Source organism: Aspergillus fijiensis (genome assembly GCF_003184825.1).
Source record: "Aspergillus fijiensis CBS 313.89 unplaced genomic scaffold BO72scaffold_22, whole genome shotgun sequence".
NCBI lineage: Eukaryota > Fungi > Ascomycota > Eurotiomycetes > Eurotiales > Aspergillaceae > Aspergillus > Aspergillus fijiensis.
In genome coordinates, this window is record NW_024468998.1 from 36,372 (window position 1) to 50,922 (window position 14,551).

At 55.3% G+C, this 14,551-nt stretch overlaps 6 protein-coding genes across 6 annotated transcripts; 2 read left to right on the top strand and 4 right to left on the bottom strand.

The window, feature by feature from the left end:
• The first annotated feature begins 828 nt into the window (after positions 1-828).
• On the top strand, positions 829-2,471 carry BO72DRAFT_104416 (uncharacterized protein). Its single transcript, XM_040938894.1, has one exon. It carries the CDS (start codon positions 1,117-1,119, stop codon positions 2,425-2,427), a length of 1,311 nt encoding a protein of 436 aa, XP_040801383.1. The 5' UTR covers positions 829-1,116; the 3' UTR covers positions 2,428-2,471.
• Positions 2,472-2,544: 73 nt separating this feature from the next.
• Positions 2,545-3,387, bottom strand: BO72DRAFT_447871 (uncharacterized protein). Its single transcript, XM_040944658.1, has 2 exons — positions 3,183-3,387; positions 2,545-3,108 (listed from the first exon to the last, which is right to left on the bottom strand). The coding sequence occupies exons 1-2, from the start codon at positions 3,301-3,303 to the stop codon at positions 2,912-2,914; spliced, it is 318 nt and encodes a 105-aa protein (XP_040801384.1). The 5' UTR covers positions 3,304-3,387; the 3' UTR covers positions 2,545-2,911.
• An 813-nt stretch (positions 3,388-4,200) lies between these two features.
• On the bottom strand, positions 4,201-5,294 carry BO72DRAFT_477299 (Aldo/keto reductase; the record flags this gene model as incomplete). Its single annotated transcript, XM_040947433.1, has 2 exons — positions 4,201-5,054; positions 5,123-5,294. 2 exons carry the CDS (start codon positions 5,292-5,294, stop codon positions 4,201-4,203), a joined length of 1,026 nt encoding a protein of 341 aa, XP_040801385.1.
• Positions 5,295-6,224: 930 nt separating this feature from the next.
• On the top strand, positions 6,225-7,160 carry BO72DRAFT_458638 (uncharacterized protein; the record flags this gene model as incomplete). Its single annotated transcript, XM_040946383.1, has 1 exon — positions 6,225-7,160. The coding sequence occupies one exon, from the start codon at positions 6,225-6,227 to the stop codon at positions 7,158-7,160; it is 936 nt and encodes a 311-aa protein (XP_040801386.1).
• Positions 7,161-7,456: 296 nt separating this feature from the next.
• On the bottom strand, positions 7,457-9,000 carry BO72DRAFT_477300 (Zn(II)2Cys6 transcription factor). The gene is made up of 2 exons (XM_040947434.1): positions 7,918-9,000; positions 7,457-7,857 (listed from the first exon to the last, which is right to left on the bottom strand). The coding sequence occupies exons 1-2, from the start codon at positions 8,521-8,523 to the stop codon at positions 7,843-7,845; spliced, it is 621 nt and encodes a 206-aa protein (XP_040801387.1). The 5' UTR covers positions 8,524-9,000; the 3' UTR covers positions 7,457-7,842.
• Positions 9,001-9,389: 389 nt separating this feature from the next.
• BO72DRAFT_377764 (purine and uridine phosphorylase) lies at positions 9,390-12,659 on the bottom strand (the record flags this gene model as incomplete). Its single annotated transcript, XM_040941279.1, has 2 exons — positions 9,390-9,738; positions 9,988-12,659. Coding segments are annotated over 2 exons (3,021 nt in total), but the record flags the coding sequence as incomplete, so codon positions are not given.
• Between the last annotated feature and the right edge of the window lie 1,892 nt (positions 12,660-14,551).

Here is a 14,551-nt window from a genome sequence, read left to right on the forward strand (position 1 = left end):
GAATGTCCATCAAACGGCCGAACTACACAATCACAATGTCTGTGCATCGAAGATGGCCAGGGGTAATGACGTCATTGTGCATGGCTTCCGTGCCAAGTTTTCATCCCAAAGACAGTTGTCGACAGAGTGCCGGAATAACACACTCCGTACCGCAAACTGATGGTGCTTAGCTTAGTTGATAGACTGACCAGGTCTTTGGATGGATGGTCCAAGATGGGGGAAGTGGGATGTGTGGACGAAGCAGAGAGAGGAATGTGTTGACCGCTTTCGTGGCTGCCTTCTGCCGGCAGGATCATGATCGGCTGACCGCCTGCGTGTCCATCTCCACCATCTCCCTGCGGTGTCAACATCACTCATTGTCGGAATGTATCTGGATTCGCATCTACCATCTAACGGTTCAATTGTCTCAATCTGAGGAGCATGTTCTTTCAGGGACCTTGCAAGTGGCAGAGGCTTTACGCCGTTTGAAAGCATGTAACATCCTGATAAGCATCATCGCGAAATCGCGACAGACAACAGTTGAGGGAACACATGGCACGCCATCACGACCATGATAGCCACCGAATTCCATGACTAACAACAAGCGATCTATGATCTAAGATCCACCAGGTTGCCCGCGAAGGCTGAGTGTCGAATCTGATTTCAGGATCCCGCCTCATCTCGCCAGGATGCTAGCTATGGGGCCGCCCCCAACAGTGCAACACCAGAGGCCGTCCCGATTTGCCCCCTGGCGCAGCGCTGAATCCCAGCGACCTTGCGCCTCGATATGTGTGGTCCGTCGAATGTTGTGCCTGGCAGCGAGGATCCTGTTGCGTGAACGTACGCAGGAACAGCGAGCCAGCTGCCGTGTGCCCTGCCTTTCGCCCCCATGCGACACAGGAACCGAACTCCGCTCAGGGGAACTTCTTCGGAATGAGAGTTCTTCTCTTTCTTCTTTCTTCTTGCCAACTCTGCCAGTTGCGTGTCTTCATGCCTGTGTGGGCTGTCAGTCTTTCGTTCACTCACTACATTGACATTCGTTGAAACCCATTCTCGCGAGTCACTCATTTCCTCGCGGGAGCCAGTCACTCTGGGCCCGCAGTCTGTCGTTACCACAACTACCCACAGATAACCACGATGGCAAGCAAGCTTGTACACACTCTTTCCATCATCGCGAGCGTGGGAATCCTCGCCTCCGCGCAGCTCGCCGTAGACACCACGCCCGTGACGGCCGCCGCCTCCGTCGAGACCGTCTCCATGATCGACGCCACAGGGCTGCCCATCACGACCGTCTCCGACGCCGGCGACAACGCCTGGTACATCCCTCTCACGGGGCCCGCCAGCGCGGCGACCGCCGCGTGGGGCGCAAATGTGCACATGCACAGCGAGGCCGCCGCGCTGCTCCCCATCACCTTCGGCACAGCACCAGCACCCACCAGCACCCCCAGCGTCCACAAAACCCGAATTTCCTCGCAGGAAACCAGCGCCTTACCCACGGCGACCGTCTCCCCGATCGGCACGCCCTCCGGCGACGAGTCCACGACCTCGACCCTCGAAGTCCCTCTGAACCCGGAAGCAAACGCCCTCCTCCTGGGCGCGGACACAAGCCTCACCATCCTCAGCACCGTCATCGCGACAGCCGAGAACCCGACGAACATCAGCACCACGAACCTGACCACCCTCCCCGTGGGGATGAACCTCGGCTTCGGGTCCCACTGGCCCGGGGCCCTGATCTTCGGCGGCAACTACGACGCGAACCGCATCTGGAACGAATCGCACTGGCAGACCACCCCGGAAACCAGCGCGGGGAATGGCAGCTTCACCCAAACCGGCACGCAGCTCCTCGCCAGCGGCGTCCAGCTGAGACTCTACCCCGCGCCCGACCTTACGGGCAACACAAACACAACCACCTACCCCTTCGACACCACCTCCACCCCAACCACCACCACCACACCCCTCCCCGCCACCCTCAACTTCACCGCCGAGACCCTCACCGTCCCCGACGCGAGCTTCTGCGACCGCAACTTCACGGTGGTCTTCAACCCAGATAGCGCGACGTACCCGCTCTTCGAGATCCCCATCTGGGCGGACCTGGTCCCTGCGGGGTCGCGGTGTGTGGTGGGGAGTAGTGGGGGGGAGATCATCCTGGGGCGGCCGTTCTTCCAGGCGGCGTATGTGTATGTCACGGACGTGGGGGATTTGTACTTTAGTTCGATTCGGAGGGATGGTTCGGTTGGGGTGGCGCCGAGGGAATTTGATTTGCATGCTGTGTTGGGGGGTGGGATGGGGGGAGGGGAGGGGGATGTGTATGCTAACGCGACGGCGGAGGAGGCGGGGGCGAAGGGGACTGCGGTTTCGGGGGCGGGGAGGGTTGCTACCATTATGAGTAGTGGTGCTTGGGGGGTGGTGCTTGTTGTTGTTGGGGTGGTGGTGGGCTGGGCTGTTTAGTCGGGGGTGGTGTGGTGGAGTTGATTCTAATTTGTTTTGTTGGATATAAGATGTATAATATAATATACCCATTCTTAAGATTCCATGTTTATTTCCAGCACGAGTACAGCACGAGTATAATGGAAAGAACACTTGATTCCATGCCCACCATCCGCAGGGCAGGTTTCCCAGCCCCAACACCTGTATAGTATGTAGCCATCCGGCAAAGAACCAGAACCAGAACCAGAAACAGAAACAGACCAGCTGCATCCATCCATCCATCCTTCGATTCAACAAGTGCATCCTGATCCTTTGCCCAAACATCAAACCCGCTAATCCTTTCAACCAAAGAAATCCATCCCAGAACGCCATCCATAATCATGATCCCATGCAAAGGGGGTCTCAACCCCACTCCATCGCCGCCCATTCCCATGCCCGGGTTAGGGCCGATCCGCACCCCGTATGCATCGCACAGCACGCATCCCACCCCATCGGCTTGGCATAATCACTGGAGATCATACACGACCAGCGCGCGCTCGATGTCCTGCAGGGTCTCCTTGTCGCCGTAGGCGTCCATCAGGGCGCGGTTCTTGCGGAGGCGCTCTTCTTCTTGCTGTTGGTAGAGGTGTTGGTTCTGGAGGGATTTCTGAGAGGTAGAGGGAGAGGTAGAGGTGGCCGTGTAGTGGTTGTAGGCGCCGAAGCCTTGGGGTCTGTTAGGTCTGGTTTGGATGGAGAATGTTTACATTATAAAGGTGGGGGGAAGAGCGTAAACGTACCGAGAGCGATGGCCGCCATCAGGGGCAGATACCAGCGGCTGGGTTTCTTGAGGGAGGCCGGGTTAATGTGGGGGTGGCTCTTGAAGAAAGGGCGGGGGTGTGGGGGGGAGAGGTTCATCATTTTGTTTGCGTGGGTGATTTATTGGGTGATTGGAAGAGTTGCGATGGTGGTAGTTAAGTAGAGTAGAGGGATGTAGTAGTGGAGTGAATTGTGCTGGAATAATGGATTGTTGGTTGATGGTTGTACCTTGGTGTATTTATAAAGCAGCGGACCGAATGCATCACACCCACGTATTTGTGGCCTGATCGGGGGTAGTCGATCCGTCATACGATGCCAGCCCCGCCCGCCCCCGTCGATCCCGCTTTCTGGGGTATTTTGTCCCTAGGTAAAGACAACGCTATTGGCGGAGTGGGCGCAGAGTGGAGCCGATGATGAAGAATCGGATGCACCCATCATCTCACTCATTCCACCGTCGAAATCCTTTTTCCGGGTGTGCTGATCTTGTTGTGCTCACTGTGCTCACTGCCTTGGGGGCTTGCCGGGAGGGGGGTGGGGGGGGGGGGGGGGGGGGATTCGGGAGGGGATATCGGGTGATCCTACGGAGTCCGGAGTCTGGTCTGTGCGTTCTTCACTCGGTTTGGACTCTGTCTTCTCTTACTACTCTGCGTTATTGTTTAGGAAGGAAATGCTGAATCCATTTTCTGGGAGAAGTACTGTAATGATCCTCCGAGATGGAAGAGCGGGGGGTGCGCGTGAGGGTTGCCAGATAAGGAGTTGGTGCCTTCTTAGGGTCAGGGCTGGACTCACGCCGCTACATCACACTCTCTACATGACACACCTATTGCTTTGTCCGCGCTTACAGCGACAGACTCTGTGCCATTGTTGACTGCTAGCCACCGTCACAGTTTACTCCAAACTAACACTATCGATAAGATACAATCTGCTACCAGGACCATCTCCAGCAAAGGTGACAGTACTAATGCCTCAAGCTTCCACCCATATCCATGGACCAGAAGGTCATTCCAACGGCACCGTATCGACGAAACACGACCTCAACGCCTCCACCCCATATCTGCCCCCGAGCACCTCAACCTCATCCACCACCGCCCTAATCCTGGCGACCTCCTCCCCCTCCAACCGCACGCCCAACGCGCCCACATTCTCCACCAAAGCCTCAGGGCGCGTGGTCCCCGGAATCGGGAAAACATCCTCCCCCTGCGCCAACAACCACGCCAACACCAGCTGCCCCACCGTACACCCCTTTTCGTCCGCAAACCCCTTCAACCGCTCCACCAACGCGAGGTTCCGCCCAAAGTTCTCCTCACTATACCGCGGCATGACCAGCCGGATATCCCCGGCGGGGAAGTCCGCCCGCGACCGCACCCGCCCCGTCAGGATCCCGCGCGAGAGCGGCGAGTACGCCACGACGGCGACGCCCAGCTCGCGCGCCGTGCGCAGCAGGTCCGTCTGCGGGGACTCGATCTCCAGCGCGAAGGGCGAGTACTCGACCTGGACGGCGGCGATGGGGTGCACGCGGTGGGCGCGCCGCAGCGTCGCGGCGCTGACCTCGCTCAGCCCGAGGTGTTTGATTTTGCCGGCGGCGCGCAGCTCGGCCATCGCGCGCACGGTCTCCTCGACGGGCACGGCGGGGTCGAGGCGGTGCGCGTACAGCAGGTCGATGGTCGCGACGCCCAGGCGTTGCAGGCTGCGCTCGCAGGAGGAGAGGCACCGGTCGCGCGAGCTGTCGATGATCATCGCGCCGTCCACGAACTCGGCCCCGAATTTCGTGGCCAGGAAGACGTGCGCGCGCTTGCTCGGGTTGGCGCGCAGCCAGGTGCCTAGCAGGGTTTCGCTGTCGCCGTAGAGGGCCGCTGGTTTGCTTCCCGTGTCAGTAGGGGGGTTACTTTGGGTTGTGAGGACGGGGGGACAGTGGAAGTACCGGAGTCCCAGAAGGTCTCGCCTAGTTCGTACGCTTTGTCGAGGAGGGCGAGGCGCTCGCCGTCCGGCTTGGGGGGCCCGTAGAAGGCACTCAGGCCCATCGTGCCGAAGCCCAGGCGGGGCACGGAGGGGCCGTTTTTGCCCAGGGGCCGGGTTTCGAGGTGCGCTGGCATTTTTCTATTCGTTTGGTGGGGTTGAGCTGGCGTTCTGCCATCTCGTTGGGATGAAGGGTGCTAGATCACTTATACCGTTCTTCAAGCCAGGCCAGTATACTTCGGCCGGATATACCGGATTTTACGGATTTGCCGCTGTCATCATCGACTGGCCGTTGCGGGAAGAGGTCGAGGTGGGTCTAGTACCCCTATCTGGAATCTCTGATTGGAAGGTTGTGAGGTTTATGCACCCGGCATATGGGTTTATCCTCGGTCTACGAGGTGAGGTTGTGGTGTGGTGGTCGGAGTTAATCGGTGTTGCGTGGGTTCAACCTGAGACCGTCGAGTCATGCCTTTCCGGCTTAATGCATTGATTATGCATGAAACAAGGACATAGAGGGATTGTCTTGGGCGAGTAAGAAGCTGATAAGGAGACTTGAGGTGGATAATGCTTGGAGTCTGACTACGTCAGGCTATCTGCGGAACTATCAGTAGCGGTGGGCGGGGAGCAAGCAGTTTATTCACTAAGACAGCAGGGCTGCCGTCAAGACTTACAATAGGCAATGCTTGCTAGATATCTATGCTAGTAGGTAGACTCGGCTGGCTTAGTATACTTAAAGTAAACCTCCAACTCTTAGTGATCAATGCCTGTCCAGCGGTACGCGATAAAGGTAGACACCATCTGTGTAAGACCGCAGCCCTTTGACTATTATCTGCAATTGCATTTACAAAGAAGATAGCCGGTGATCATCATGAACGCTCGACGAAAGCCTCATCAATCCCCGGAACATAGGCCCCTCGCAATAGTTATAAATGTCCGCACAGCCGAGCAAAGCATTAACCGATCCCCATACCAATCCCACCAAACAGCATTAGTCAATTGACTAACACCCAAGGTATCCCAATAACCCAGGTTCAGACCGACTGATTTTGTGTGCCCAGACAGCCAACATGTCCCAGTCCCAGTCCCAGTCCAAGGCCCAGGCCCAGGCCGAGTCCCAAGTCCCCAACCAGCCGCGCCCCTTTCTCCCACGCGTCACAGACATCGGGAGCCTTCCCTACGGGGGCCTGCCAGGCCGCTGCGTGTACGGGCCCGACGATCCGCCGGCGCACTTCGACGCGAGGCTGACCAATCACTTCGTGCGCCCGCACCCGGAGGCCAGCCTCAGCTGGGACGGGCACCATCTGCTGCAGCTGCTGGAGCAGAAGGACGTGGAGACCATGCGGGTGATGGACGGCTACCGGCCGCTCGTGCTGGAGCCGGAGCAGTACCTCGCGCGCTTTTGGTGCCACACCGACGACGCGTATTACTACTTCGTCTGCACCAAGATGCAGGGGCTGGAGTACTGCAGCCGCTTCGTCCGGTGGGTCAACGTTAAGAGCACGCTGCATCCCGCGGTCGAGGCCACGACGGGGCCCGGCCTGCAGCAGCGGAACCAGGCGCTGGACGACCGGATCATCGGCGTGCGTGACCAGCTGCGGCGGAAGGACCAGTATGCCGAATTGGTGGTGCTCGAACAGCAACATGGGGAGCGGGCTTCACAGCAGATGCAGGAGGAGCTGGACCAGCAGCCACAGCGACAGCAGGTACAGCAACAGCAGCCGCAGGAAAAGCAGCCAAAGAAACAGCTGTCACAGAAACAGCAGCAACAGCAGATGCAGGGGTTTCACAGGTTCCGGCTGGTTCGGCAGGAGCAGCCGCAGCAACAGCAGCCACAGCCACAGCCACAGCCACAGCAGATGCAGCAGGGGCAGCTGATGCAGGAGTCTTTCCAGTTCGCGCTGGCTCAGCAGGAGCAGCAGTGGGACCAGCAGCAGTGGGAGCAGGCGCTGGAGCGGTCGTCTCAGCAGCAACAGCAGCAGAAGGAGGAACAGGGGGAGAGGTAAGTCAGTGGATCTGACCTAATCCCATGATGACTGGGTTACGCACCTGCCCTTGGCCTCTTCGACTGAGCCTTCGGTATCGTGCATCAAGTACAGTACCCGCTGTCAACAAAGCGCTAGGTAAGGCCTCCCCGGTTCTCTATCAGGTATAACTAAACCAACCAGCAATTAATTTCACCCTCTTTGCGAGGTTAATTCATACTTATTCAATCTCCATACCATGCACAGTAAATCCCCCAACCTCTCAGTACCCCCAAAAAGACCCACTTACCAACCCAACCAAAATCAAGCGATCCAAACTATCCCATACATCCACAGACTACATTGAGTGCTTGCTCTGTTTACGGAGGTGGTTGTGTGCTCGATTGGTAGCCACAAGACCTGGTCGACGTCCCGGTAAGAGGCTACAACCTGGAGGAGATGGCTGTGTTCCGAGGAGACAAGATCTTCATCGTTGCTGTATGAGAGGCTTGGATAGTGAGGGAAGGGGGCTACGGCTGGTTGCTCCCTGCACCCGAGCCAGCCTTACTACCCGTAGGAGATGTCAGGTTCTGGATGGAGAACTGCAGACGCGTGAGCGGGTCCTCGATACATCTAAGATCCTCCGTAGGGTTTGCCGACCCGACAAGCTCGCAGAACAGTCTCCGTGCGGCATCGAGGTGGCGTCCAGCACCGGACAGGCTTTTCAGGAATCTCTATCCTTATTCACATAGTCAGACAAACACTTCGTGGATGGGGATGGCAGAGTTGGGTATACTACCTCCCCCAACGCAAAGACGATCATAACCGCAACCGAACTAACCCCGACCTGCCGGATCCCAATGCTGCCTTGCGGAAGGCCCAAGGCACTGGTGTAGGCACCCACACCCTGCGCTCTCATATAGACCTTCTGCGCATGGCCCGCCTGGAGTAGCGCGGCCCGGTGCAGGGCCCCGAGACACAGAATCGCATGGCAGACCAAATCGTCTGACCACGCCATCTGTGCGACTGTGTCGCGCCAAAATGCAAGGCCGCTGCCTGCGAAGAACCGGTGGACGGTGCTAGTCACGTATTGGTGGTATATTGCTAGGAAAGCAGTGCGTTGATGTGGGTCTTCAGGCGATCGCACCACATCTGGCACGTACTGGGATAAAACCAACTGGGAAGCTGAAGACGAGGTTACAAGCGGGGCAGAGGAGGGTGCGTCTGTATCCGCTTCTCCCGTGAAAACGACAGGCATGACATGCCGGCTCTGCTGGTAGCCGGCACAGACGAGGTGGGCAGTCTGACATCTGTGACACGTGGGCTTTTCTTCACTACATTTGACTTGCCGCCGCAGACAGGTCAGGCATCCCGTCCGGGTGCGCTTGAGACGGGGAGGTGGCATGGTACCTTGGGGTTAGGAAGCCAAGGAACAGTGGGGTCGACTGCAGACTCTGACTCTGGATGAATGTTTGTTCTGTGCTGCTTATTCAATGGCGGGGTAATGCATGGATAGATTGAATTCACGTGAGAAATTGCTCCTGTCCAGTGGTTTGACGCTAGACTGGGTCTAGACACAGGATTGTTACGGATTTGAAGACCATAACTTCATCGCACTCAAGCTGACAACCGTGAACTAAAAGACAACTTCTAGTGCCCACGAAGCGTTGCCACAAAGACAATTGCCGACTTCGACAAAACGAACACCAGGATCCATCAGCCGGCGTCTCTAAGCGCCCCTGCATTGAAACTCTGGCTGTCGTCTTCAATTATCGATTCCAGAGACTTTTGCGATATAACATTGACGTCGACGCGTCCAGTAGCCAAGAGTAGGCGCGCAATATCCGCACGGCCGTTCTTCACCGCAATCCCAATTGGCCTTCTACCTAACGCATCTTCAGCATCAGGATTCACTTGTGGATGAGCCAGCATCTGCTCGACAACCTCGCGGTGACCTCTCTCTGCGGCAATGTGCAGTGGGGTGCGATGGTCATAGTATGGAATGTTCGGGCGAATATTCTGCATAGCCAGCAAGTGGAAGGCTATCTCTGCGTGTCCATACTTGGCAGCTAGGATCAAGGGGCTTGATAGGTCCAAGCCCGTATGGTTCGGATTCGCCTGTCCTGTGCTCAACAACTCGCAAGCTATCTGGCTGTGGCCATGTAAGCATGCATACAACAAGGGTGTCCAGCCTTCTTTATCTGCGTTGTCGATTCGGACCTTGCCGGTCTTGAGTAGCAACCGGACGATCTCGAGATGGCCCTTGTCCGCCGCATATGATAGTGGTGTTCGGCCGGTCCAAGCACCCCGATCACATTGGATTCGCCCAGATGCCAACAGATCCCGGACGAAAGCAAGCCGACCTTCAGTGCACGCACAGGCCAATGGAGTTAGCCCATCCTCATCATACATGCGATCGAGACTGACACGACAATCTGCAAGGAGCCTAGAGAATATATGCTCTCGTCCAAGTTCGATTGCTAGACGGAGCGGTGTCCCTTGAGGTCCGCTCCCGCAGCCGTCTGGGTGAACTTTGAGAACCCGGAGCAGAAAGTCAACTACTGTTGGCCTGTCCTCATCAATAGACTGGCATAGTAGCAAGTGTTGACTTTTGGAATCACTTGGCAGACGCCCGGTTGCCAGCAAAAGAACTCCCAAGGAGCAAATCCGATTGGCAACCGTGAAGGTGATCAATGATTGGAGTTTCCGCATTTTGATTGTCTTTCCGTGCTGAAGCAGCCATGGTAATTCCGTGCTCCGCATCCTATGAGTTTCCTCGCTGCCTCGAAGGGACTGGCTTGGTGCCAAGATTGCTTTCACTGCGGCCTCGTTCCCTTTTGCCAGAGCAGCCAGAATGGGATAATGGTACCTCTCACCCGCTATCTGCAGATCTGGTGTATCCACCAATACTATGCCTATCAGATTAGGGAGGTCGTGCTCTGCAAGGATATACAAGAGGCTTGCAGACGATGTGTAGCGTCGGATTTGGGCCTGCTCGATCATATTGCTGTGATGAATCCACTCAGTGAGAGGGAAGTGATCGATGAACTGGCTCTGGTCCACACCACCATTTTGTGCAGCATCAGCGTGGTGAAGGACATTGGATACTGCATATTGGAAGAACGGATAGCGGGAAATCACTGCAGATCGTATGTCGCGAGCACTCTCGGATGACGCAATGGGAAGCTCGTCAGGAACACCAAGTGAGCCTCGGATGTCGGTCATCAAATAATTTTGACAACACATTTTGAGGCGATCGTGGCTCAATGCATCGAAGCGGTCATGCTTGCCAGGCCAAAGCTCTCTGATGCCATTCCCTCTCAAGAGAAACTCACGGACGGATTCATGTATAAATTGCACGGTCGCATGTCGTGACTTGGTTGTCTCGGTCAGGCCTTTCGACGTCGCTAAGATGAACCGCTCCATGTCGTCCAGGGTAATGTCATCGGGGTCCCAGGCATCCGAGAGATCGTCCGGCTGGCCGGAAAGAATGGCAAAGTAGAGCTCTTCTCTTCTCAGCGGCCGCTTGCTGAATAAGACCCACTGGATGCATAGCAATAGCTCATCCAGATTAGCATTGTCGCGAGTCAAGATGTCTTTGAACAGTTCGCCTAGCTCATTTGGTATCTCGGAAAGCCTCTTGCGCAGCGCATGCAGACGACCCCTCTCATATTCGCGATTGAGGATCTGAACAACAAGAACAGTCCAGAGAAAGATGCCAGATGCTTTGCTTGATATCTCGGTTCGAATGAGATCAGCTTGTTTACTTCGTCCGATCTTCAATTCGCTGCGCAGGTATCGAGCGATGTCCTCCCCATGGCCTTTTTGGTCATGGAGAATCAATTCGATTCCATTCTCCACCGTGATGAACGGGTACTGACGACTGGAAAAGCAAACATGAAGTTTGATCTGCGATAACGTCGCGTATTGTCCTAAGGATTCGAGGAACTCTACCATGGCTCGCACCTGCTCCACGTCACACTCATCAAGCGCATCGATAAAACAAATCAGATGCTTTCCATCGAGTGAGGTCACGGCACAGCGGAAGATCTCTTGAAGCCTCTCGATTTCCAGGATGGAAGAATTCTGGCTGTCGTGAATAGGTGGCAAAGGAACTCGATCCAATAATACTTGAAGATCAGGCACAGCCTCCATCAGCTGCAAGAGCAAAGAGCGATACATTCCTTCGGTCGTTCTTTCAAGCTGCTCACCACGCGCATTGAAGAAGAATGAAACAATCACAATATTGTCATCCCTGGCCGCCTGGGCGTGCTGGTACGCAAATTTCATGATGGTTGATTTGCCGCTTCCTGCTTTGCCTTTGATCCAGAGAAAGCCATAATGATCGACGACCTTGTTTGTGTCAAGCCAATCCAGATATTCTTGTTTCTCCAAGAGCCATCGGCATGTCTTAGCATGGGCAGCTTTGATTGTTGCCTGTCGACTCTCTATTTGTTCAAACCGCAATGCGTCCATCACACACCTGCGATGGTCGACACCGCCGGTTGTTGTCTTTGTTGGTGATTTTCGAGCTATTCTGGGCCCTGTGGCGTTGATAACCGCCAACAGCTCTTTAGCATAAGCAGCAGCCGTGGCGGCTGCGTATCCCTGCCATTGCTTGTTCTTATGCGAATCGGCATAGTCTGAAATCCCTCGAATCACTAGGCACGGGAAGTCATCCATCAGACCGGCGGCTTCCATCTCAAAGCACAATATATCCAACTTCGCAGCCAGTCGGTCACGGGTGCCTGCATGCTTGATCACCTGGTTTCCGGAAGCGATCAGGCCGTAATGAACAGCTGGCTGGGTGTCCTTGCGTGCTGAGCGCAAGATCAATTCGTTCGCATCACAATTTACGCATGTGCGCTGGGATGGGTCATGTTCATAGTTCGCACGGAACAGTCTGTCCGGTTCAGCTTCAGGACGCGTGAATGGCTGTACCATCGATGGGCGGTTGGCCAGCATCTGAGCGACGAGCGCTGCAATCTGAGTCCCGCTGCAATAGTGGTCGGCTCGGAGCTTTGTGACTGCGGCCAGGAGGGATGTGGAGGGTTTACTCAGGGTTCCTGTTCTCTCAAAGTGTCCTTCCTGAATGGTCTTCCCGTAGTCGTACTGTATCACGCCCTCACATCCCGGGGTCGGAACGCTGACGACGACATCACCAAGCCTCACATCGTTGGATTCTGATGGTACCCCTCCGCCGATCCCCACCATGAGGAGATGCTGTATGGAGCCAAAGGTAAAGAACATGGAGCTCGCAACTGTCGCGGCTGAGGTAGTGCCATAGGTGCCAGCGGGGAGACAGGCGATCACCACACTGTGCCCACTGATCGCTCCCAGGGTGTATGCATTTTTGTCATTGGGGTGGGTTTCGAGGGTCGGATGAATCTCGTCAAGCATTGCTTTGGCAGCAGCAGCTTCAAGGGCAAGGGCGCAGACCCAACCAATCGTGTAATCATCATGACTGTGTGAATGACCATCCCCCGTGTTGAGTTTCCGTCTCTTGGTGGGATTGTGAGCGAATGCGGAGGCCTCGCTCATGTCGACAGAAGGACATAGAGAGATTCTGAAATCAGCAGGAAGACACACATACAACCAGTCACGGCCTGAAGCTTCAGATGCGGTTGAGAAGGGCAGCTAGAGGCGATCACAACACCAGGCTGTCAGCCTCGCCGAGCCCCCCGCTCGAGCTAGTCCCGCGAGGCTGTTATTCAGATCTCGCTGCCTAGGCATCATAGGCATCATGGGCACATTCCGACTTGATAATCAAAGTAGTCAATTCAGTCAACAATCAAGAAGCTGTGAATGTCTCAGGGGTTGGAAGACTGGATTCAAGTTGGGGTAACAGCTCAAGCAGTTGTTTGTGATCCGAACAGTGAGTGGAAAGAGTTGAGAAGGAAAGCGCCCGTGAGGGGAAACTTGGCCGCCTGAGGCAACCAGCACCTTGCAGCCTCAGCCCCTTGTGGCCTGAGGCAGAATTGGTCTTGCCTGGGCGGAGTCGGGTCTTTCCCCCGCCTTACCCCTTTGGGATCTTCTCATTGTTCTTTCAACCTCACGACATCTTTTGATTCATCGACGATAGGATCCTTCCTCTCTTCCGATATCCAAGGAATCTGACTTATCCTCTGTGCTATACTTAGTCAGAGCCACTTTCTTCCCTTCAAGCTACCTTCATTCTTTCCGCTGTCATAATCTATAGTGCCCAGAGCCCAGCAACACCTAAGGGTAAATCTACATTCTTGGTATGAAGTAAAAATCACCAAACCGCATCCCGGATTCTGTTAATTCATTTCTCACAAGGAAGCCGGATTTGATAGATCTTTACCCTTCTAATTGTCACATGAACGATTTACGATAGGCCAAGACTCAGAACGGGCTTTTGCGAGGACTGAGAGAATGGGTACAGAGGCTGTCACCATACCTCGATCAATGAGCTTGATCACGGCAACCGTTGTCGCTTTGCCCGAGACCAATGCGAAAGGTCTACACACCAATCGTACGCTGTCGTGTGCGTCGGACTTCTTCAAAATCGGGGCAATGCAAACAACCGTTCCATGATTCGCAGCGCAATGCAGAGCATCGCCCCCTTTCGATCCACTACGATGCAGACGGACAGCCACGGACAAATCAAAGACTACATTTGCCGACATTCCAGGGGCAAATGCACGATGGTCGGGTTTCAATCAACGGGATTACCGGCACGACAAATCCTGGCAACTGCGAGGCGGGCAAATCCCAGCATGCGAACTCAGGATTCGGGAAATTTGTAGTCAATTGGTTATCGCAATACTGCCAATGTGCAAGAGATTGTGCAGCAGGTCAGGAAGGAACATGATGTCTGCAGCGAGGAGTCTTTTCTGCAATGGTCGGCTGGCTCGAATGCCTTTTCCCGCGCAGAACAAGTTGTCGTTGGGTGAAAGTCGGAAAGGAACATAATTCGGGAGATTATACCATCGGCCAGCGAATGGGCGAGAGCCCTCCTAAGATGGATGTTTCTTGCAAGCTTGCAAGATGATTACGTGGGGCGAACCACGTCCGCACTTATAACCAGTCACTGAAAGTCGACGAAACCTGGAGTTCAGCTCAAATTGACTATAGGACCCCGTCGAAGACTGCAAAGCGCGTTACCGAAACACGAACTAGTGCTCGACAAGGGGCTTGGAGATAACACAGATAACCCTCCTTATTTATTTCAAATGTCCTCTCGTCCAAACCTGCACCAAGTGGAAATCCAGGCATGCAATGAGTTCGGACACATTCCGAGCGGCGGAATGAACTCGACCGGGCCGGCCAAGGCCTAGAACCCCCGATGTAACCCAATCTGCCCTGCACGCTGTCAGGAGCACTCTATGGCACCTCAGTTTGCAAAGACAGCGAGGATTTCATTGAATCAACATTGCTGGCACTCGTTGAATCTCTATCGGCGAAGAGAT

Coding starts and splice junctions, on each gene's coding strand:
- BO72DRAFT_104416 (XM_040938894.1), top strand. CDS start 1,117: ATGGCAAGCAAGCTTGTACACACTCTTTCCATCATCGCGAGCGTGGGA.
- BO72DRAFT_447871 (XM_040944658.1), bottom strand. CDS start 3,303: ATGATGAACCTCTCCCCCCCACACCCCCGCCCTTTCTTCAAGAGCCAC. Junction 3,109..3,182: donor GATGGCGGCCATCGCTCTCG/GTACGTTTACGC, acceptor ACAGACCCCAAG/GCTTCGGCGCCTACAACCAC.
- BO72DRAFT_477300 (XM_040947434.1), bottom strand. CDS start 8,523: ATGCCACCTCCCCGTCTCAAGCGCACCCGGACGGGATGCCTGACCTGT.